Genomic DNA, 23,403 nt, shown 5'->3' with positions numbered 1-23,403 from the left:
TTAGTGAATAGGGAGGACAGCTATTCATTTTTATTGACTGACGATTTAAAGTACCCTTCTTAGGAATATAAATGACTGCACGACATGACGTAACATGAGAACTTAAACTGGAAAAGGTTCATTCTTCGCCTCACACTCTGACCTAACACCACATCCTCCCGTGAATGGGACAGACACTTTTATTTTTAGGAGGGCTTAAAATTTTTAATGTGGTGTTGAAGTCATCGGAGAGGCGAGTTCAATTCACACTGTGACACAGGAGTGACAAATTGTGAATTTCAGCTTTCCGTGTGAATTATTAAAAACAGACTAAGCTGGCTGTCGCTATAAATAAGCCTCAACCCGACAGCTACAGAGGAAGTATTTTTATAGCATCTCAGCGTTATCAAAGAGTACACAGCAAGCAGAGGTGGGAGTGAGAGAGGAGGTGACCTGGACTTGAACCCATGACACGGCACGGCAGACGTCTCAGTGTCTCTTCATCATCCAAGAGGCTTTTTATGGAAGCTGTAAAGTGGATGATGTGATCATCCTACTCAGACTCATTCAGCAGTTTCTAACCTGTGACTCTTGACAGTTACTGTTATCATTCTGTTTTAATTAGTGAGGTCACATTTTGACAATAGACAATTAGAAATGATGTATTAGTGATCGAGTTTTTACCCCAGGGAAGTTTTGTTACCTTTGTCCTCTTGCCAGTGTCTTTTAGGGTCAAGTTCTGACTATAATCACAAAAATCATGGTTTTTTGCAACAACAAAAACAAATAATCATAATAATATGGTTTTTTTTTTAAATGTATATATATTTCATGTATGTTTTTGGATTGCCAGTCTGTTAATATGTACGTACCATTCTTGTTAATGCAACATCTCAAGAATGTCTTGAGGGAATACAAATCAAAAAATCTAGAAGATAAAAAGATAAAAGTTTTTCCTTGACTCCGTCACCTCAGTGTTGGCTGTTGGTGGCACTTGGTGGGTCTCTGTAAATAAGATTATAAATAATACAGTCTAGTCTGTTATGATTTGTTGCTTCATAAAGGAAGTTGACATGACTCTAAATTTTCTTCTTTTTTGCAAAGAAGAAGATAAGTGATTCACTGAGCAGATATGTTAAAAAAAAATAAAATAAAATTCCAATCGGACTTTAGAAGCCAAAAATCTCTTCCCACCTGGCCAAGTAACTGTTGAGTCATTGCAAATGTATAACAGATGAATATTTGGCAGATATACTGTTGTCATTTTGTGCTGTGAGGCTGTAAATTTCTTGACTTATTATGCCTTTAAAAGAAGTATGAGAGCTCTCACATGGTCTCCTGCACACACACACACACCAGCATCCACTTAAGGACAGACACACACAAATGCATGCAAATTAGCATAGTCATGCACACATCAATTATGCTGTACACAGCCACATGCGCGCACACGCACACACACACACACACACACACTACAGCAGCTAATTAGTCTTTGTCTCCCTGGTTTTGTGTATTATCACTAATGTCGGGGCTCGGGGCGTTGTTCTGCGAGCTCAGCAACTTTTCTCGCTGCATCAAACCCCCAGAGTTTCCAGGCAGAGGAAAAACATAAAAATATTATCTGTTGTGTTGCAAACAATATGAGTCACAAGAGCTGCAATAAGGCAGCTGAGGGAATAATCATTGATGCTGTAGCAGGGAAGCAGAATTACAACAATTTTAGAAGGAAAATATTACTCAGCTACTGCAAATGAAGTCGCAACAAGCTGGTTAGAAATTATTAGTCTAGCTTATAGGAAATATACTTAATTTTTTTGTAATTCAAAGAGAGATCCTCTCTTTAGATGCTGGATGTGCAAAAGGAGCCAAAGATGGACAAATGAGCAGAAAGTAGTAACAATAACAGTATACAGTCTAATAGGATGATCTTAGTTGAGTAAAGATATAATATTTAACATTTCTACATTAAAATGTCAAAATAACAGTGCGTTACAGTTGCTATAACTTCAGTGAAAGTGAGTACAGAAGAAAGGTGGCAAACGTGAAAAAATATAAAACTTTTTGAGTAAAACTTTAATATTACCTCCTCCTCCATGAGCATGAGTTCTGCCTGAGTCATGTCGGACAGATTTTCATCAGCTGTGGTGGTTGTTTAAAAGTGAAGAAAACAACTCCCGTGATCCCACACTACTTCGGGACATCGTCGAACTACGTCTTTTGTTTTAATGTGAGAGAGACCCCCGGCAGCAAAATTTACATTTTACGTTTAATGTTTAAGTCCCAGAAAGTAATTCTGAGAAAGTCCAGTTCAAGGGGGTCCAGGTAGAGTTAGAGTTTGGTTAGAAGGATACGAGAGCCAGGCAGCTTTGAGAATGTGGGAGTGTGATAGGCTGAAAGATAGAGGAAGGCCAGCTCTTTAATAAAACAGCCAGCAGCAGGACTTCAGGACCCTGACACCTGGTCTGCAATACTAAGCACTCGCGTAAAAGAATACCATGCTGAAATTAGACTTTATTCCAGAACTTCTGACATCCCCAAATCTCTTTACAGGATTCACAGTAGAAAAAAGCACACTGCTTAGCCACAGATATACACAGATTGTTACCTTTGGTATTGAATATTCTTATTTTTTTGCATGTGCTCAGTGGGTTCAGGCTGAAATAAATCACAAAGATTGAGTATATGTTTTCTGTAGATCCACTTGTGTAAAAAGTAGAGGTTATAGACTACAAGTAGAAGAAGTCTATTTTTGCACAAAATTCTAAAACCACTTGAGCTGTTAAGTGCAGTAATTTCCCAAAACACCGAAACATGTAAAATTTTATTGCGGCAGAATCCTCAAAGCACCACTGTAGTTCTGCTGAGAGGCAAAGTGTAGCACCGTAAAGGACAGAGGTAGTAACAATATGAATTCAAAATTATAGTATGGTATATTGTAGTATGTATATTTTTTGGTATTTGCGGGTTTATGGCACATTTATCTGTCTATGATGAGGAGGTATGTTGAGGTTACAGTGGGTTCGGCATTAGTGGTTGTAAGAGATTTTGCAGTCTTCTGACAATGTTGAATGAGCCGCAACATGCAGGGTCCAAAATTAGCACCCGTCACTCACCAAATGGCAGTAAAAATCCATAGTTGCAAATAAAATAAAGGAGATAAATGAGATGGCTGGTTGCTGAAATAGGCCTACTTTCCTACAGACTCTCACCACTACAGCACATAAGTTGATTGACCACCGTATGGCGTCGATATTTATTGCAATTCTTTGATTGATAGTCACTGTCAACTGTGGCTACAGTTATGTATTTCATCTAGCTGGGCGACCAGGCTTGATTAGCGGTACCAGTGGTGAGAAGTAGTACTTTTCAGAGAAGAGAGATCTTTTAGATATATTTTTATATGTATATTTATTTTCTGTATTTATTTATATTGACGTTACATGATGCCGTCTTATTATCCATTTCATCCGTTTTATTTATTTATACTGACTTTGTCTTACTTCTGTTTGCCCTCATCCTGTTGGCTTTCTGTTGTATTACTTGCTGGATATCCTGCTCTTTTGCTTTGTCTGTCAAAGCACTGTGTAAACTCTATTTTTAAAGGTGCTACATAAAAAAAAAAAGTTATTATTATTATTATTGGCTTTTTTATTACAGCCAATACAATGACCTACAGCATTTGTCACAAGTACTCGTTTTTATGGCCGCTTAAAAAACATTTTGGCCACTAATTTTTTTCAGTTTACCAGCCATTTGCAGCTAGACTAAAATGTTTAGGCCCTGTAGTTATGATTATTTCCCTTTTATTGTTGCCTTTATTGTTATTTGTTATTCTTTGCTTTGGGAAACTCTTAATGCACCACATTTTAAACTGGAAAAATCATGTTTCTTTTTCCGTATTTCAACCTTAAATACAACAACTGCTGACAAAAAAACAAGAGAATTGCTGCGCTACTTAACTCCTCACATCTTCACAAGCTACTAAGCATCAGTAGGTGTTAATTGAAACAAAAACGTGGATCACACTTTAGCAGTAAGTACAAGTAAGCAGACTAATTAGAGCTCATATCCTAAATAAACATACAGTGAAAAGATCATATTCAGTTACGCTAAATGAATGAATGATCACACTGATTTGTTGTTTGTGTTCCTTTGTGTGTGTGTGTGTGTGTGTGTGTGTGTGTGTGTGTGTGTTCAGCAGCTCTCTCAACAGGAAGCAGTCTCGACGGCGCGACGAGAAGCTGCTCCCACCGCTCCTGTCCCCCCTCCCTAACGATCCCCCTCAGAAACGAGCCTGCGGCGGCAGTTCCTCTCTCGGCCAGGAGGGCGGCGCCGCTGGGATGCTGCCCTGCTCCACCTCCTCCACCTCCACCTCCTCTTCCTCACACAGACACAGGAGAGGCGAAGGCAAGGTGTTGTCACATGCGAGAAATGGCAGTGTAAGTGAAGTAAAGAGTGCTGTTACATGTCAAAAGCAAATATGTTCTTATTCAAAAAATACATAAAAGTTTTTTTAAAAGAGAGGACGGCTCGCACTCTAAATGATGATAACTTGGACATGAAAATAATTCATGTTTCCCATGTAGGTTATTGGCTCTGGTGCTTCGTTGTCCACACTTTGGTACACACTATGTTTGAGTGATAGCAAGCTCCGGGCATTTTCTTCTCACCTGACACTGTTCCAGAAATATCTCCTTAGATAATGGCACGCCATTTTAAAAACGTATAACTCTGCAGCGTGAGACAAACCTCCAATGATGTGAGTCGTGTTTGATACCTGTAATCTGTGATTTTGATCTTCAGGAGCCAAAGTGACTAAAATAATGCTTTGTATGGAGGCCCACACGTGTAGTAATAAAGCATTTAATTAATTCATTAATTAATAACTGATTGTACAATAAAAATAGGCATTAGTTAATTAATCAAAAGATAGAAATACTACACTAAAAAATAATTAATTAGTTCTTGTTTTGAACTGCATTTTCGAATTTTCGAATACACATTTAAATTACATTATTTATTTATAAATTCATTAATGTATTTTTATCTTTGCCAGATGTAAACCTGGAGGGGATCATGCGATTGCTTGCTCGTGTGTGCATATGTGATCAGTGGACCTGGAGCTAAGCAGCTAATCTCTCATACTACCAGATTCATTAGCCTAATTTTTTTGTGCTCCTCCGTGTCTGTATGCTGAAGGAAAACTTTAAAAAAACAAAAACTTTTTAATGGCTCCACGCCAGCGACAACCGTGGCCACAGGATTTACGTTTTCAGGTCATTCTCGTGAACGTAATATCTCAAGAACACCTTGAGGGAATTTCTTCAAACTTGGCACAAACGTCCACTTTAACTCAGGAATGAACTGATTAAATTTTGGTGTTCAAAGGTCACTGTGACCTCACAAAACATGTTTTTAGCCTTTACTCGAGAATTAATTTGCTAATTCTGATAAAATTTCACACAAATGTCTAATAGGAAATAAGATATTAGCACTGGTGTAGAGTAACTACTTCAGTGTAACAAAATTACAAAATAAATGTCTTTGTAATCTATTATAATTACTGACCAAAAAAAATATGTAATTAAATGACATTTACTGATCAAAATGTTGGTGATTACAAAGCATTCAAATATTGTTTTCCGGCAGAAGTCTGCACTCTACTGAGTGAACTGTTCTACTTAAATAATGTATTTATGGACTATTTTATGTTGTTTTTGTAAATCCTCTTTTAATTTGAACTGTTGATTTTATAGAATAATATTTAATTTGTGAATAATTTTCATAATTCCTTTTTATTGCCCATTGAAATATCAAGCAATGAGTTATTTTGGAATTTATTTCTAGATTAAAACATACATTTTTAAACACATTTCCAATTGCATATTTTTTTTATTTGCAATTAGTTATTAATTAATGAAATGCTTTATTACTGTTCCCTTGTGGTCCTCCATAGCTTTGCTGCATACATAAAGCAATACATTAAATAAACAACAGCTCACAGTAAATTACTTAAATGTAGAAGTTAGTATTTATAATATTAATACATTTAAAGAAAGTTTATGATTGACTCATTCTTTCAAGCCTGACTCACAGCGGTGACAGCAGACTGCTAATTCAGCTGCCAGTGAAAAGAATCCATCACTGTGAATAAGAAGCCAACAATAAAACTTAAGTAGCTGGTTGATGAAAGCCACACACTGTAATTCTAATTAATACTATTATAACCATGGATTTAATGCCCTCTCTTCTACAGGATATGGATCCCCACGGCGAGAAGCCCAGTGGAGAGGGTTACCATGCCAACGGACAGTCAGACTCGGAGGTGTGGTCGGAACCGGCGACGGAACCTGCCGAACCTCGCAGGCCGAGGCTGTCATTTAGCGACACGTATGTAGAAATGCAGCTACGCCACGCCAACATGCGCACATACTTTATGTCAGTGTTTTAATATTGATAAATCATCATCAGATTAATACTGACACACTGATGATGCCTGATCTCCTGTCTGTTCAGCGGCATGATTTATAGATACAGCATGTTTTTATTCTAATCATTACTGTTGTTCATCAGAGCCTGCAGACTGAACTGAACAACTCCCTCGATTCTTTTGTCAGTAATTTCCCCCCCATTTCCTTCAGCAGGAGACACTTTCCTCTTCACATGCAAGTGTGTCTTGTAGAAACATTTCTTCATCAATCGATTCATATTATTTACGAGTCTCCTCTCTTAGCTGAGACAAGTAATTCCTGAATGTGAGACAGAGCGGGGATTTCTCAGAGAGTTCTCTTTATTCAAGTATAATTACAGTAAACACTGCATTCTGCATTAAGGCCTGCCAGGCTGGATTTGACAGATAGATTGCACTATGGCACAAAGGGAAATTGTTTTAGTGTGCAGCACTGCTTTTCTAATATAAACACTTAAAAACTTCTGTTTCTGGCAGAGAGTACTACACTCCTACTACGTCCTCCGCTGATTTAAACGTAGAGTCATGTATTCTAGAGGTAGTTATGAGTCTAAAGTTGTGGACCTTATTTGTAATAGACCCCTAAATGAACCATTCTTGTCAGAGAAGCTCATTTTTCACCTTAGCATGTTTCCTGATTCTCTGACATGGCATATCATGGTGATTTTATGATGTATTACAGTAAATGTATTACAAATTTCTCCTTTAATTTAAACGAAGAAAACAAGACGTGCATGAATTTATTTAAGCTAAGAGACACAATCTGAAAGTGACCCGACAACATAACATTTGATGCAACCCGGCCTTAATAATATTCAGTGGGGTCAACTTGGACCTCTCATTCATTCTCATGTGTGTCTTAAAGCCACTGAAAACCGAAATCCACAATAACCTGCTAGCTTGTTTTTAGCTAGAAGCACAGCACATACTGAGACAATGTCCCTCGTTTTGACTGGCTCTAGTTTTCAAAAGTCTAACAACTGCAGGACTGTTGCTTTTCTAAAACCTGGCTTTTATCTAATGGCTGTGAAGAAAGCAGTGAAGGCTGTCATCATGGGGCTGTGTTTGATGTCAATCAAACTGTGTACATGTGGGTCAAGTGCAGGTTAACCTGTCACTGTCTTCGCTGCGCCACGGTCAACGGGGAAAATGCGAGTCACTACAAAGTCACTGGCTGTCCAGATTAGGCAGAAAATTATGGAAACTGCTACAGAGAAAAGGAAATGCAGCTCCAACAAAGACTGGGAAGCCTCTTCTCTATTGTCTATTGTCTGCTGCTGAATCAGCCAGAGGGCAAAGCATAGAGATGTTATGAGTTAAGGGGCAGAGTAGAAATGTTATTTTTTATTTTAAAATTTTAGTCTACCTCAGTATTGGTAATGTGTCCTACATTGTCCCACACAAACATATTCTGTCTCTGTCCCACACTTGGTTTGCTGGGATCTGGTCACCATAGGGTCTTATGGACATGTTAGTAAGCATCTAAAAAGTATATATAGTAAATACTGTCATTTAAGTTTTTCTGCACTTTTCAGGTATTTATTATGAAAATTCTGCAATTAATTTCACAACCCAATAGTTAAAAATCCACATCAGTTTTCCCACCAAACAAGAACTGGAATTGAGACCGTTTTATCAATCCAGACTCCTCTGACAAAAACACTTCTCATTTCTACAAATAACATTAGTTCTGATCCAAACTAACGTTCTAACAATCTGAGCTGATTTGTTCACCAGGTTTTCTAACATTTAGAAACACATTTGCATTCAGATTTTTGTGGATGCTTAATAAGACATTTTGATATCAACTTTTAAGCCAAATTTCCAGAGGTTTTAACACAACTTCTCATTTTGGCTCATCTAATTTGAGGGATGATACCTTTTCATGCTGTATATGGGATGTTTTAAAACAGCACACACACAGGCTGAATGGTGTCCTATGAATTGTAGACAGAGGTGGGAAGTCACTGAGTTAAAATACTTTATTACTGTACTTAAGTACAGGTATCTGTACTTTACTGGATTATTTATTTTTCTGGCAACTTGTTACTTTTACTCCCTACATTTTGACACAAATTTGGACTTTCTACTCCTTGGATTTTCAAAACAGGCTCACTTCTTTAACTTTAATGTATTTGAGGTGAATTATTGTTTATTTTCATTTTGCATCATTGTGCGCTGCCTTCCATACATCAAGACTGATTTTAACCTAAATGGATGAGACAATATCAAATAGAAAAGATGATTCTTAATACTTGGTGTATCCATCAGCCCATATCACACACAACAGATGTAAAAAAAAAAAAAAGAAAAAAAGACGAAAACAATGGAAGAAACAAAAAAGCCATACTTAGACAAAAATCTCTAACAAGACAAAAAAGATGTAACAGTACAAAAAACAACGTAAAGATGTAACTGGGCAAAAAAGAAGGAACAACACCAAAAACTATGTAAAAGAGGTAATAAGACAAAAATAATGAATCAAGACGAAAAGTCCATTTAACTTTGCATAGAAACCGCCGGTACTTTTTCACTTTTTGAATCAGTACTTCTCCTTTTACCAGAGTCTTTTTTTACCCAAGTATCTGTACTTCTACTTGAGTACAGAATGCATGTTCTTTTGCCACCTCTGAGCGTAGCTGCAGGAGATGTCCATAACTCCCTCGCTGCTGGTCCAGTTGTGTTGAAACCTAGAAAGATGATGCATCTCGTTACTTATTTGTCCCAGAGGGCTCCTGTATTATTCATGAAACAACATGTTTTGTTGTTATACTAAGGTTACACTAAGCCTGAGGTATGTGTACCAAAGTAGGCTACTGTACATAACTCACTGCAAGCTAGCTGCAGCCAGTGATTATGTAAATCACTCTTACATGCAGCTTTTTTTTTTTTAGTGTTTATTAAACAATGTGTCAGTGCAAACATGCCATTTATTCTCTCTTATTCTTTCAGAGTCCACAGTGCAGACTACTACATGCAGGAGGCCAAGAGACTGAAGCACAAGGCTGATGCTTTGGTAAGATGTTATCCTCTACAACTCTTTCTGCAATCACTGAAACACAAACAGGTTACACACACATTTACACCTCCATGCTTGAGCACATACAGGAGGTAAAGAGCAGGTAGACACACACAGAGATAGCAGCAAAATGATTTGAAAACATACAATGTTAACACCTACAGTCTAGACTGTAATCATGTGTGCACTTGTTCAGACGTGTCGTTCGTGACGTGTGTGTGTGTGTGTGTGTGTGTGTGTAGCGAGTCTCAGAAGAATGAAAATCTATTTCATATCGAGGACTGTACTGTATAATTTGTGTTATTTATTGCACCATTTGTCTCCAAGGGAACATTGCATTCAAGGACTGATGATGTCTGCAAGATTATACAATATCAAAAGAATTATCTGATCCCCCCCTGAACAATGAAATGAGATTTATTTAACTTGTTATTTATCTTACGTTTGCGCCTTGTTTCCTCACATTTATCTGGGGATTTGCATCTTAGCAGGAGATTATTCAAAGAGAAGGCTGTCTGCTACAATGCTGTTAAGACACTGCTTATTCTGTCTCTGTCTTATTCACGTCCTCGCTCTCTCTGTCTCTCCTTTGTTACTTTTCATTTGGCTCATTGCTGCATTTCTTCTCTTTCTCTGTCGCTCATCTGTCTGTTTTTTTTTTCTGTCCTCCCCTCTTTTGTGTAGATGGATAAATTTGGTAAAGCGGTGAACTACGCAGACGGCGCCCTCTCCTTCATAGAGTGTGGAAATGCGATGGAGCGAGATCCACTAGAGGCCAAATCACCGTACACCATGTACTCTGAGACTGTCGAGCTCATCAGGTACTGTATAGATGGACAAGTGATGTAACAGTGATAGTGAAGTGAAGAACTGAAACAAGGATAACAGGATTTTCTAAAGACTTCATTTTACAATTTTATTCTTAATGTTTTTGTAGAATGATCCAAATTATACTAAAGCAGAGGTGATCAGTTCATTTTTACCATAACTGAGCAAAAGTTCCATAATAACTTTTAAGCATAATGTTATTCAAGAGGTCTGAGAGAAAACTAGAAAACTACCTGCTGCTCGTCTTGGCTCCGTTTTCAGACTTAAGAAAATCTAGCCCAGTCTGCTAAGAGACCTGTCAACGGTTGAACCGCCACTGAAATATGAACACCCCATACTGATCGCCAGCAATAACAATAATACTCTTGCAGGTGTAGGAGTGTTGAACTATCGCTTTAATGCATGTGTAGGTGTTTTTTGTTTCTTGTTTTTTTTATTACTCTTATCAGTCAGTACACACATACTATAAGATACCCCAAAAATGACAATCATTTTTCAGCATTATTTATTATTAATTCAAGAATTTGTCCACTCTAGTGTATTTTGTCTCCGTCTCAACCATTGTTCTGTAAAATCACTATAGTGTTGTTTTGCACCAATAAAAAAGAAAGAAAGAAGGAAAGGAAGGAAGAAAGAATAAATAAAAGCTTCAAATATTATTAGAAAGAAAATGTAGCCCATGACAGCCATGTTACTCTATAAATCAACTCCAGTACAACCGAAGGCCATCAACGTTTGGGGTGGTGAGTGTATAAAGATGTGTGGCCTACTAAATATTTTATATCTCTATGGTAACAGTAAAACAGAAAGCAGAGCTGAACAGATTTTTCAGAGTTGCTACACTGAACTGTACACAGACGTGAAACCTCTGAGAGATGGTCTATAATAATGATAAGAAATAACTATAATCATCTCACTACTTCTGAAGGAAACATTCAATGGAAATGAATAATATTCAGAACAGCGGTGATTGATGATCAGCGAAGCAGTGATAAATGATAATGCTGTGGACTGCAGACTCATGCTAATGGCTGGACTGAGCTCAGCTCCCTGTCATCAGAGCTCTGGCTGATAGGATCACTGGAGAAAGTATAATGTCTTGTTTATAATGATGCAGTAGCACCTTCAGCGTCCCCCATTTCCTCTGATAGCATAACCCTCTTTTAGTTAAGTAGTTGGTGCACAAGCAGGCAGTACTCAACCCCAATATTTGAATCAAAGTATAGATACTCCTGGTCAAATATTACTCAACTACAAGTGAAAGTTCAGTCAAAATTTTACTTGAGTTACAGTTCTAGAATACTATTCAAAAATACAAATTACAAAGTACATTTTCTAATATCAATACATGCTGTATTTTTTTCACGAGGCATTTACAGAAGCTTGTAACTCTGAAACCATCTAATGATGCACTGACCTGTTTGTAGAACCACTCTGCTACACAAAGCCTATAGAAACACCTATAAAAACTTCAGCATAGAAATGCTGAACAGCTGTTGTCATTTTCTGACCTAATTGTATTAAAATCACTGCATAAAACTAGATTGAAGCTGACTGTGAGGAGTTCTCCAAGTCTGTTAAATAACTGAGATTTCTTTCTGGATTCAGAGGCAGTATATACATTAATTATGTGGTATTTTTCACCTGAAATTATTTCTCGTTTTTTAAATTATAATAATATCTTGAGATTTAATTTTGTCTTTCTCCTGCTGTCACCATTGCTGAGTTTTTCTGAATGAAAGAGGCAGAGCTTGCTCGCTCTTGTTAGAGCGCCTGGATGATGTATTTCTGCTTCCACATCAGTCCCAGTTGAGAGCGGGTACTGTGATTGGTTTCCTTCTGTGAGGAACACAGCGTGCGGCCAGTTGCATTTTAGAAACTAAAAAACAGCAACAGCTGACTTCAAAGCTATGATTAGACTAAAAGTAATGAGCAACAACAACCTTTCTAGAAATGTAGTGGAGTCTAAAGAACAATATTTGTCTTTGATGTCTAGTGGAGTGAAAGTCCTAAGTTTCCAATAAAACAAATATTCAAGTAAAGTACAGATACTCAAAAAATTTACTTAAGTACAGTACTAAAGTAAATGTACTTCATTACTGTCGGCCACTGCAACCAGGTCAGTTCAGCAAACATTAAAAACAAGATTAAACGAATATTGAAGGTAGTTTAAATTGATCCTGTATTCATTTTTTCATCTTTAGCAGCTAATTCAATGAAAATTCTCTGGAAATCAGATGCTTATGAACTCTACCCAACTCTGGAGCTATTATATACTGTGGTTCTTCACCAAAAACTGTGCCTACTTACCATGTGCCATGTCACCGAACATTGTCTCTATTTCCTTTTAATTACTACCAAACCTTTCAGGAAACATTATCCTAGATCCATGTGTGAGAAATTACACCTCTCTTATCAGTCCAACCAATTAGCTTTAATAATATTCAGCGGTTGCTGTTATACTGTATGGTCACCTCTCTGCCCACAGAAAATGACAAATCAAGACTTGAGCTTTTGAGTAAGAACTAAACTCTAATTAGCATGAAGCCAGCGCTGTATTCACAAACGTCTGGACTCTCCGGCATCATAATTTTTTTTGCCTTTTCTGTCTGCAGCCTCACAGACCTGCAGGGCTGCTAATGAGCGCAGTTTAATAAGCGTCGCAATACAGGATCTCGGCTGTTTTCCAGCCTTTCGGAGCCGCCCGTATGTGAAGTCACTAAGTGCAACTTTAAAAGAGAAAAACTGAGAGTAACAAATGACTGCTCCCTCCGAGAGCAGGCGGGCTGTGACAGCAGGTTCCCGTAGAGGGAGCCAGTGTTTTAACTGAAGGACTCAGGTTCAAGCCCTCCTGTTTGCGCTCATCCATCCCGCTGAAGTGTCCTTGAGCAAGACACCGAAGCGCCACCGGCTGATCTGTGACTCTGACCTTTGACCTCCCTGAGGAGAGAAGCACGAGGGTTTTCCTGCAGAGATCAATAAAGTATAAAGGTGTAACTCCTCTCCCCTGATTCACCTGTCACTGCTGAATCTCATTCTGACTGATGAAACGCCTTGCTAAGCAATCACACGGGGTCACTGTGAGCACATAACCCCGACAGCATTTCTTTAAACGCCTAATCAATAACCAAAGTAGAAGTGAATCCTTTCACCGGGTCACGTAAAGTCGACCTGCGGCTTGTCTTGCCTGAGGGCACTTCAGCAGGGCGGATGCTGCCTGTCAGCGAGCTGAAGGAATTAAACGTGTTTTATATTCTTTATGTTGAGAAAGTGCAGCTCAATGAATGATTTTAACCTTGATGTTCTAATTAAAAACTAACCTTGAGTATACATGTATTTACCTCCATGAGAGAAATAAAGTGTTTTCATTTCACGTTCATAAATCAGTGGAAATGTCAGCAGATGAGTAATGAGCGTCTCTCCCCTGCAGGTATGCCATGAGGTTGAAGAACTTCACCAGCCACTCAGCCACTGTCGCTGAGAAGAAACTCGCCGTGCTGTGGTACGATTCTTCTTTTTGTGTTTGCGTGTGTGTGTACAAACTACAGCAGGTGTAGTAGCCAGAATTTTAGGTGCATTTTGACCAGACAAAAACTTCCTGACTCAGCGGTGTGAACTGGCCCGCCTCAGCTTGGCTCAAGCCAGTTGATGGCGTCGCTCGTGGCTGGTTTTAGAACGCAAGGTCACCTCATCAGGAACAGCCGTGTCTGTATGACACGAGCCAAGAAGTGCAGCATTTTCGTCAGCCTGTCTCAATAGTTGGTGTTCTCTACAGTCATTAGAGATGACAGCAGCTCCTCTAAATGATGGAAGTGCTCCAGGCAAAGACGGGAAAAATTGCAAAAGAGGTGGGATCGTCCATCCCATAAACTTGCATTGTGTTTTATTGTGTGTTTAGCATTTAACCCACACCAGAAATGCAACTATAGCAAGTAACTCGCTATCACTATTCTCATTCATAATTTAAGAAGCTGCAAATTTTATGCAGCTCCAAGAAAAAAGTCAGAAAAGCCATTGCTATACACTCTTGTTTCCCTGCATTCGTATAAACTGGTGGGTTTCAGAACATCAATTATTAGTCCATTATTTCTTTTTTGTTTTGTTTTTTTATATCATTCTGTGGCTTCTCAGTAGTATTACTTATATACAGTATTCAAATTCAAACAGTCAAATTTTGATCAAAGTATGTACGTTTTAAGATCAAACTGAGAAGTTTCAATTCGAAAAACCTGGAAAATTTGAGGTTGCCCTTTAATCTAAATCATTTATCTGTGTGAGATTTACTCCACAAATTACCAATTTACAGGAATAGCTGTGTTCATGAGACGTCACTGTTAGCATAATCAACACCCCAAAACTCCTGTAAGACTTCCTGTTCTTTTCTATTTGCGGATACATTTCATTCACAAAACCTGACAGTTCTTTCTTCCTGCTGTCTGAAGTCAGCAGATGAAAGTGTCAATAGTTGTAGCTGCAGTTGATCAGTTTGGTCCATAAAATGTCAGAAAATAGTGAAAAATGTTGATCAGTGTTTCCCAAAGCCCAAAGTGATGCCCTTAAATGTCTTGTTTTGTCTACAACTCACAGATATTCAAATATTTTGCTTTCATGGAGGAGTAAAGAAACCAGAAAATATTCACATTTGAGAAGCTGCAGTCAGAGAATTTGACTCAAAATGCTTAATGGAATATCAAAATATTCTGTAATTAATTTAATAGCGGACAACTAATTGATTAATCGTTGCAGTTCTAATGCAAAGACCTAACAGCGACCTTTGCGAAGACTGTGAAGCAGGAAACTCCAAATTCAGTTTGACAAATTCACTATAATTCTTGAGTCAAACGTGTCAAAGCATTTTTCTCATGTGGAGACAATCAGTGCATGACTTGCACGACAATTCTGACAAAGAGAAAATTGGTAAAGGTGACAAATTCTTTTAAATCACTTACTCGTGCCTCTTAAAAATCAATCTGTTCTTACAAGTGCTTCTTGAATTGAATCTGCTAAAAACACTAAAACCTTTGTCTTCTTTTTTCAGTTACCCAAAAGTATTTTCAGGGTAATTTTTTTAGGCCTATCTTTGTGCACCAATTTACAATTCCGAAGCAAAGATGTGGGTTTTATCTTATCTTATAGTAGTACTCTACATTTCCCACACACTTCTCTTCACTGAAGTTCTTCTTAATCCGCGAGGACTTGCGGGGCGTGTTTGAAGTCCGGCTGCATTTTGTGCGGATGACATGAAAATAATATTGAGGATGGAGCTTTAAAGGGAATTTGTACAGAGGTTTCATCTGCCTTCTAATGGTTTTGTTTCCATAGTAACCGCTGTCTGTCTCTGCTGTATCTGAGGATGTTCCATCTGAAGAAAGACCACGCTGTCAAGTACTCACGGTCGCTCATGGAGTACTTCAAGGTAACACACACACACACACACACACACACACACACACGCACAGATCAAGCTCGCACGCACAGATCACACAAATGCACACACACACACACACTTGGACATGGACTTTATTTCCTTCCCCTCTCGCTCATTTTCTCCCTCTGTGGTTGAAAAACATGAAAAGCTAATTACAATCCCTCAAATACATTTCATATTCATTTTCATGGTGCCTGTGCATTAATTTTGCATGACGTTATTAAAATCCATTCTTTCTCTTTGATATTAATGTATTAATTAGCTCCATCAATCATCACAGTGGATTGTTAGGGTTTAATGTGCTTGTTTTGATTAATTATGTTTAGTTTAATTAATTACTGAGGATGTCATTATCACAGTGCCGCATTTGCATTGATGGGATTGGATTTGTGCAAAGGGACTGACTGGGGGTTTAGCTGTGGATGTGTGCGCCGGCTGTGTACATACAGTATGTGCTGACAGAGAGGGAAAAAAAAAATACCAGAGATCACTGGGAGCAGTTCATGTTAAAAGAGAAACGCCACAAAAACAGTCTCACCACTTCTGTAATATACTTATCCACATGACACTTTAATGTGGGTTTTAAGTGCTTGTCACTGAGGAACATTACAACAATTTAATGTTCAGAAATTACACATACTGTATGGGGCAAATTGATGGCTCACTGGGGTTTGGCTCAAGTTATATTTTGACTGTTTATCTGATGCTTTTGTTTACAATAGTTGATTAAATTAAGGGTTTGAATTTAAAATATACAACAACAGATATGAGTCACTTTATACTTAAACCTACTGTATCATAATTTTTATTTTAAACTTGTTTAAAGGTAATTTCTTCAAAATGAATCCAGTTACTTCAGCTTTCATGCCTTGTATTTAATCACGTGGCTAATTGTAGGCTTTTAGCTAACACTGAGGCGTTTACAGCAATGTTTATTAATGTTTGCTGACCTCGTGAAACCAATAAATACACAGAGATGGAGAAAGAGTTCAGTGTTTTGAAGACATCATCCATTAATTAAGGAACACATTTTTGGGTATTATCCTTTACTTAGAGGCACTGGTAGGTAGATTTTGTTAACTTCAGACAGAGCCAGGCTAGCTGTTTCCCCGTTTCCAGTCTTTATGCTGAGCTAAGCTAACTATATTTTGGCTGTAGCTTCGAATTTGATGGACATAATCTGAAAAATATGACATCTGCTGCACTTTTTCATGTCTCTGTCTTCACTCTCCAGTCTGTCTTTCCTGTTAGCAGATACTGTAAACAATAAAAAACATGTTTTAATAAATGTGTCTTTTTATGACCCAGAATTCAGCCAAGAGTTCCCACCAAGCACCTTCTCCCTGGAGAACCAATGGGAAGTGAGTATACAGACACACACACGATCATTCAGTATCACCCCCCTTCATCCAGATAGATAATTGAGAAAGTATAATTCACCCGGGCTTTGCTGCAAAATACCGTGCCGCCCCTGACAGCCACTTCCTCAAACAAACCCCTCAGGAAGCAAATAAAGGGATTGATTTGTTGTAGATGTGAGGAGGAGAAGACTGGAGGGGCTGCTGAGTGCCGGCTGAGAAGGAGTGATGATGGATGGAGGAGGAGAGGGGTGGAGGAGCTGTGGATGTGAAGCTAATGAGTTTGGACAGCTCTGACGCTGCACAACAGCAGGACTGGAGCTCAGTGTGTGTGTGCGCGGTTGTGTGTATATGCAGCACTGAATCAGGCACAAGTCGTTGGGTCGGCGAGGGTCAAGGCCACATCACAGACATTACATCACTGCCAGAGCCACACACCCAGCTGTGTGAGGCAGGGGGAGCAGTTTGTACAGAATGACTGATGTTACTATACAGTGAATGTCAGAAACACTACACACACTCTCACCTGTAACACTCTTTATAGCCTCAAGGCCTGGAAGGATTACTCCCTTATTGTGTTTGATATAGTTCCTTACAAAGTCAAAGCCAAAACAAAAGACACGTTTACTTTAATTAAAAAGTACTGCAAGGAGTTTTTAATTTGTTATGCAATGGTTCCAGTTTAATACTGATGCCTTTATAAGACCTATATAAGCTAAGGAGATCATACACGAGCAGATCGGATATTTCTCCATAGTCGTTCTTAATGTCTGTTGTCAGGTCGGATTCTCCTTGAAATCACATGAAACAAGTCTGTGTTTACATTTTCCCAGGCAAAGTTACAGTGACTCATACACTGCCTGGCCAAAAAAAAAAAAGCCACACACTGTAATATTTAGTTGGACCGCCTTTAGCTTTGATTACGACACCCATCTGCCATGGCATTGTTTCGATAAGCTTATGCAATGTCACAACATTTATTTCTGTCCAGAGCTGCATTAGGTTTTCACCAAGATCTTGTATTGATGATGGGAGAGTCGGACCACTGCGTAAAGTCTTCTCCTGCACATCCCAAAGATTCTGAATGGGGTTAAAGTCTGGACTCTGTGGTGGACAATCCATGTGTGAAAATGATGCCTCATGCTCCCTGAACCACTCTTTCACAATTTGAGCCAGATGAATCCTGGTATTGTGATCTTGGAATATGTCCGTGCCATCAGGGAAGAAAAAATCCATTGGTGGAAAAACCTGGTCATTCAGTATATTCAGGTAGTGAGCTGACCTCATTTTTTGGGCACGTAACGTTGCTGAACCTCGACCTGAGCAACTGAAGCAACCCCAGATTATAACACTGCCCCCACAGGCTTGTACAGTAGGTGCAAGGCATGATGGGTGAATCACTTCATCCACCTCTCTTCTTACCCTGATGCCCCCATCACTCTGGATCAGAGTAAATCTTGACTCATCAGACCCCATGACTGTTTTCAATTGCTCCAGAGTCCAATCTTTATGCTCCCTACCAAATTGAAGCCTTTTTTTCCAATTAGCCTCACTGATAAGAGGTTTCCTTAAGGCTACACACCTGTTTAGTCCCAATCCCTTCAGTTCTCTTCACATTGTGTGTTTGGAAATCCTCTTACTTTCACTATTAAACATAGCAGTGAGTTCTACTTGTTGACTTTTTTTCAATTTGATTTCACCAAACGTTTAAGTGATCTCTGATCGTGATCATTCAAGACATTTCTTCCTAGAAGATGATGGTTCACCGCTATCCTTCCAGGTCTTCGTAATGTGTTGGACAGTTCTTAACCCAGTTTTAGTAGTTTCATCAACCTCCTTAGTTGTTTTCTTTGCTTGATGCAGGCCAATAATTTGACCCTTCTGAAACAGAGTAACATCTTTTCCACAACCACAGGATATGTCTTCTGACAAGGTTGTTTAAGAAATCAGAAGCTACTTGCTGCAGCTGAAACATATTAATCACTGCAGTATTTATTCAATGGAAGGCTCTTGTCTGTTTGCTTAGTTAAATCCAGGTAGTGACTTTTTTGGTTAGTTAGTGTCTGCCAGTTAAAAAAGGAGGAGATTTTCTTTAGATAATTTTATTTTTGATGTTGTACTGTTATTATGGCGGAGGAAACCCTACCACCTTTGTCTACTGGTACCTCCAAAATCCAAAAGCTCCTTGTAGTAGCTTTAATGTGCGTCATTATAAATATTAGCTTAGCTGGTTGTTTTAAATATTTTGGGACTATTGTTTGGAAGACATAGGACATTTGAAGATGCCACCTTTCTCTAGAACAGGGATTTTCAATGTATTTCAGGCCAAGGACCCCTGAGCTCAGTCGTTCCCAAACATGCTTTTTTGCACCCAGTGCGGCTGTGATGTACTGTTGTACTATAAACCCAAACATATACCACAGCTGCATGGTGGTGTGCGTAGTGGTTAAAAGTGCAGCAGACTTTCACCTGACCACAACCAGCTGTCATGTTGGACGTGGTCAGTGCTGTTAAAAACTAAACCGTTCGATCCATTGAGTTCAGCGCAGCTCTGTTTTTCCTCCTTCCGAAGTCCTGTGTGGGCTTATCTTTAAAAATAGAAAACTAATGAAGACAGTATTTGGCAGACACATTTTTGACGCCAGTAAGTCTGTTTGGAAAATATGTAACAACTAAACACTTGGCTGACAGACTTTAGTTCACACTTTCCTCTTTGCTTGTCATCAAGTAACTCAGAGGCCGTTCCGGCACACATACATCCTGTTTAATCCTCTCGGTGTCACTTGGTGGGACTCACTGCCTCTCTGTATTCTCCAGGGTCAACGGGACTCCGTCTCCCCTCTCACTCAGCCCCTCCCCGGCCAGCAATGGAGGAGGTGGAGGAGTAGGAGGATCTGGAGGTGCCCCCAGCTCGTCAGGAAACGTGGCCATTCCCCAACGGATTCACCACATGGCTGCCAGTCACGTCAACATCACCAACAACATCCTGCGGAGCTATGAACACTGGGAGACGTCTGACAGACTGGCCACTGATAGCCAAGGTAAGACTACAAAAATGACTGTACATCATTTTTGTTTATTACCAAAGGTCTGTTCAGTAAGTTTCGCTAGTTCTGCCAATTTCTTCCACAGTGTGTCACTGCTTATACTGCACAAAACTGCTGTGTCTTAGAGCTAAATTCCACCAAGCGCGGCTGCGTCATGTCAGCCTGAGCTGATTGCAGCCATTTTACACAATGCTTGTGATTCCACCAGCGGCACCTTGGTACATACTAGAAGCTGCTCTGCACTCCACTCTGCTTCAATATGAACCAAGTCTATTTCTGAGGTCAAACGGACAAAAAGTCAAACACAGAAAATCCAGTTGATTTTCAAAATAAAAGACCCCGTGCAGACAGACAGATATTCTGTGCATACATTCTGCAGACAGAAATCTTATGGGGAGGAGAGGAAAATGGGAGTTTTCCTCACGTTTAGAACCAGTAGAGTCAGAGATTAAATAGTCCCTGCTTATCTGCTCCTAATGCACCTTTAAAGTGTCCGTAAATCCTATCCTTACCTAAACAAATAGAAAATATTCGACCCGGCTTTATACATATCATATCTGCTTGGGCTAATCTGCAGTGGCTGACCCAACTGGTTTGATTGGAAAATTTATATGAATGCCATGGCCCACTCAGTTGTCCAATCGCCATTACCTACCTTTCATTCAGCGCATTTTCATGCATATTTTGAGATATCACATTTGAAATAATAGAACAGCAAAACCCAGAAAAACTTCCTCTACATTGCAAAAACATTTTTACGCTCATTTGAGATGGTTTTTGCCTTTTTTTAAAAAAGAAGTGGTTAATGCACTTTATGGTACATGGAAACAAACTTTCTGAATAAGTCCTGACCTAACAAACATCTAACTCACAACTGATCAGCTGTTTCCACTTTGAAAGAAGGAAGAAGAAAAAAAAAAATCTGTTTTCACTCTTAGCATTGACTACAACTTGCCCAACTGAAACAAAAGTCTCATAGATGGCCAAGGCAACTGGTTTTGTTTCTTCTTCTTTGAGGTTTATTGGTGGCTGACAAGCAGCTGGTTTTGTTTTTCATCCCTGATCTCTTCTCTGCTAGTACTTCTACTCTGTTTCATAGCTTAACCTAAACAGCCAAGTTAGCACTAAACTAGGCCTTGCCTTGCCTAGCCTTGTTTATTCACTCAAAACCAGCTGATGGAAACATCCCTAATTAAAGTTTTCAACAAAATATTTCAAAAGTTTACTTCATATTTGCTTAATAATTAGGCTATATGCAAAAATGGCTACTGTATATCTGATTCAGTAGAATTGCCACAATATAACCAGCTACCATCATCAGCTAACAACGTGCTACCTATCAGCCAGCTAACATGTCAAGCTAACTAGCATGTTGCTACAATTGGCAGCATGCAGCCAAACAACGATTTTTAGCTACCATGTTAACTAGTATGCTAACATGTTAAGCTAACCCTCGTGGTGCCTGAGCCACCAAATAAACCAAACATTATGTTAAGCTAATTAGCATGTTAAGCTAACTGTCATACTGCCTGAGGCAACAAATAAAGCAAAGCAAAGTTAGGGTCGCATTTTCATAATAAAAGGACCTTTACTCATTTCATTAGTCAGTTTTCTGTCCAACAAAAAGCAGAAAAAAAGCAAAGTAATTTGTGTGAAGTGTTGTCAACCAAGGATATGGATGAACGGCTGACCTGACTTTTCCCTCTTGAAGCTCACAGCACCATCAGAAAAAACACAGACTGTATTCATGTGTTTCCTTTCAGCACACGCAGCAGCAGATCGAGTAACCGTTAGTAACTGTGTCTCTCTCACCCTCCTGTAGAGTTCTTCCAGGAGCTGGACTCGGTGATGGAGCCGTTGAGTCAGCAGAGCAGCATGACTGAGCTAGTCCGATACATCAGACAGGGACTGCACTGGCTCCGCATAGAGGCTCACCTGCTCTAAGGACTGGACCGGAGCCAAAATTTGGAAAAAAAACAAGGAAAAAAAAAAGAAAAAAACAGAAATGGGCCCGGGAGCTAGAACTGGGATAACAAGTGAGATGAGACTCCAGACGATGCTTCAGTTCCCGCCGGGATCCTTCAAATGACCCGACACCACCCACGGTAATGTAACGACATAGACTGGGTGGATTAATTGGGCTGAAATTCACCTGCAATTAGGCCTGAACAGTAACTAAGTTTGGGAATTTCAATGTGAATCACACAATATAAATTAACATATTAAAAAGGTGGCTGACGCTGCTTTTTTGGAGCGACTGCAACTGTAAATCAGAGCAAGTAGCTTAAATTCCTGAAGGGACAATAGATGTTACAAACCTCCGTGTGTCCCTGAATAGAAATAAGAACCAGAGAGGAGAGGTAAAGAATTTTTACCAAGGCAGGATCATTTTCAAAGAGATATGTGAGAGGCTGATGTGATTAAGGAGGCTGGAGGTAGCTCAACAGAGGCTCATCTGCTCCAGCAGTGGCCTAGAAATGTGTCCGTGATTGGGACAAGAATTAAAGCCTCAGGCTGGTATCGATCCAAGTGGAGTACGGGTCCGATCCATTAGATAAGGACCATGCTGGTGAAGTAAAGAGGCTCGGCTACAACCACTAGAACTCAGCTGACGGAGGCTGAAGTTAGTCCTCTGCTTCTGTTTCAGTAAGAAGCTAGAAGCAGCTGTCACTGTTGTGTATTCTTTCGGTGATTTAACAACATATGTTAATACATAATGGATTCTGAAGAAAGACTGCTGAAAAGTCAGTTGAATTTCACGTTATAATCTTTACGAATTTAGTCTCATCAAACTCAATATATCAATATTTGATACAATTTATGGCTGGCATTTACTCTGCTACACCCATTAAAGATATGATACGTAACAAGTTACGCTTTAGAATGAGTTGTCGGATAGATTTTCATTGGCAGTGGTGGTTGTTTAACAATGATGACGCCATGATTCCACATTACTACCGCAACGTCATTTGTTATTATTTTGATGTTAGTGGCATAACTTACATATTGTGAATTTAAATGAATTTACTCTCATTAGTTGCCTGTAATTTGCATTGTCAGTGGCGGGGTCCGCCACTCCTGTGCTGGACTGAACAGCATACACATGTACTAGATGAGTATTATTAAGATGGTCTTAGCGTCACCATCAGTGTCGCTAAACCAATCAGAAGTGAAATCTTAAAAGTTACAATTTTAAATCTGGATTTCCTTCCTAATTTCAGATTATCTTCTGATTATCCACAAGGAATGAGGTTATCCAAATTTATTCTAAT

General features: G+C 39.1%; 1 protein-coding gene across 2 annotated transcripts in view; it reads left to right on the top strand.

Moving 5' to 3' along the window:
• aff2 (AF4/FMR2 family, member 2) overlaps positions 1-22,907 on the top strand; it is a 199,190-nt gene extending 176,283 nt beyond the window's left edge. Inside the window, exons 18-26 of one of the 2 annotated variants that reach the window (XM_084718806.1) lie at positions 4,184-4,421; positions 6,239-6,372; positions 9,404-9,467; positions 10,155-10,291; positions 13,729-13,800; positions 15,621-15,714; positions 17,035-17,087; positions 19,902-20,125; positions 21,954-22,907. In XM_084718806.1, the coding sequence (XP_084574932.1) occupies positions 4,184-4,421; positions 6,239-6,372; positions 9,404-9,467; positions 10,155-10,291; positions 13,729-13,800; positions 15,621-15,714; positions 17,035-17,087; positions 19,902-20,125; positions 21,954-22,075 (1,138 nt within the window). In that variant the 3' untranslated portion in view covers positions 22,076-22,907. Of the gene's footprint in view, positions 1-4,180; positions 4,422-6,238; positions 6,373-9,403; positions 9,468-10,154; positions 10,292-13,728; positions 13,801-15,620; positions 15,715-17,034; positions 17,088-19,901; positions 20,126-21,953 lie in introns of both variants that reach the window. The other variant, XM_084718804.1, reaches the window with a different exon arrangement.
• Positions 22,908-23,403: the final 496 nt, after the last annotated feature.

The sequence above is a fragment of the Lutjanus erythropterus genome, chromosome 5 (assembly GCF_056507025.1).
Source record: "Lutjanus erythropterus isolate fLutEry1 chromosome 5, fLutEry1.hap2, whole genome shotgun sequence".
NCBI classification, from domain to species: Eukaryota; Metazoa; Chordata; class Actinopteri; order Lutjaniformes; family Lutjanidae; genus Lutjanus; species Lutjanus erythropterus.
The sequence above is the reverse complement of the archived record's forward strand: the minus strand, read 5'-3'. Positions and strand labels throughout refer to the sequence as shown.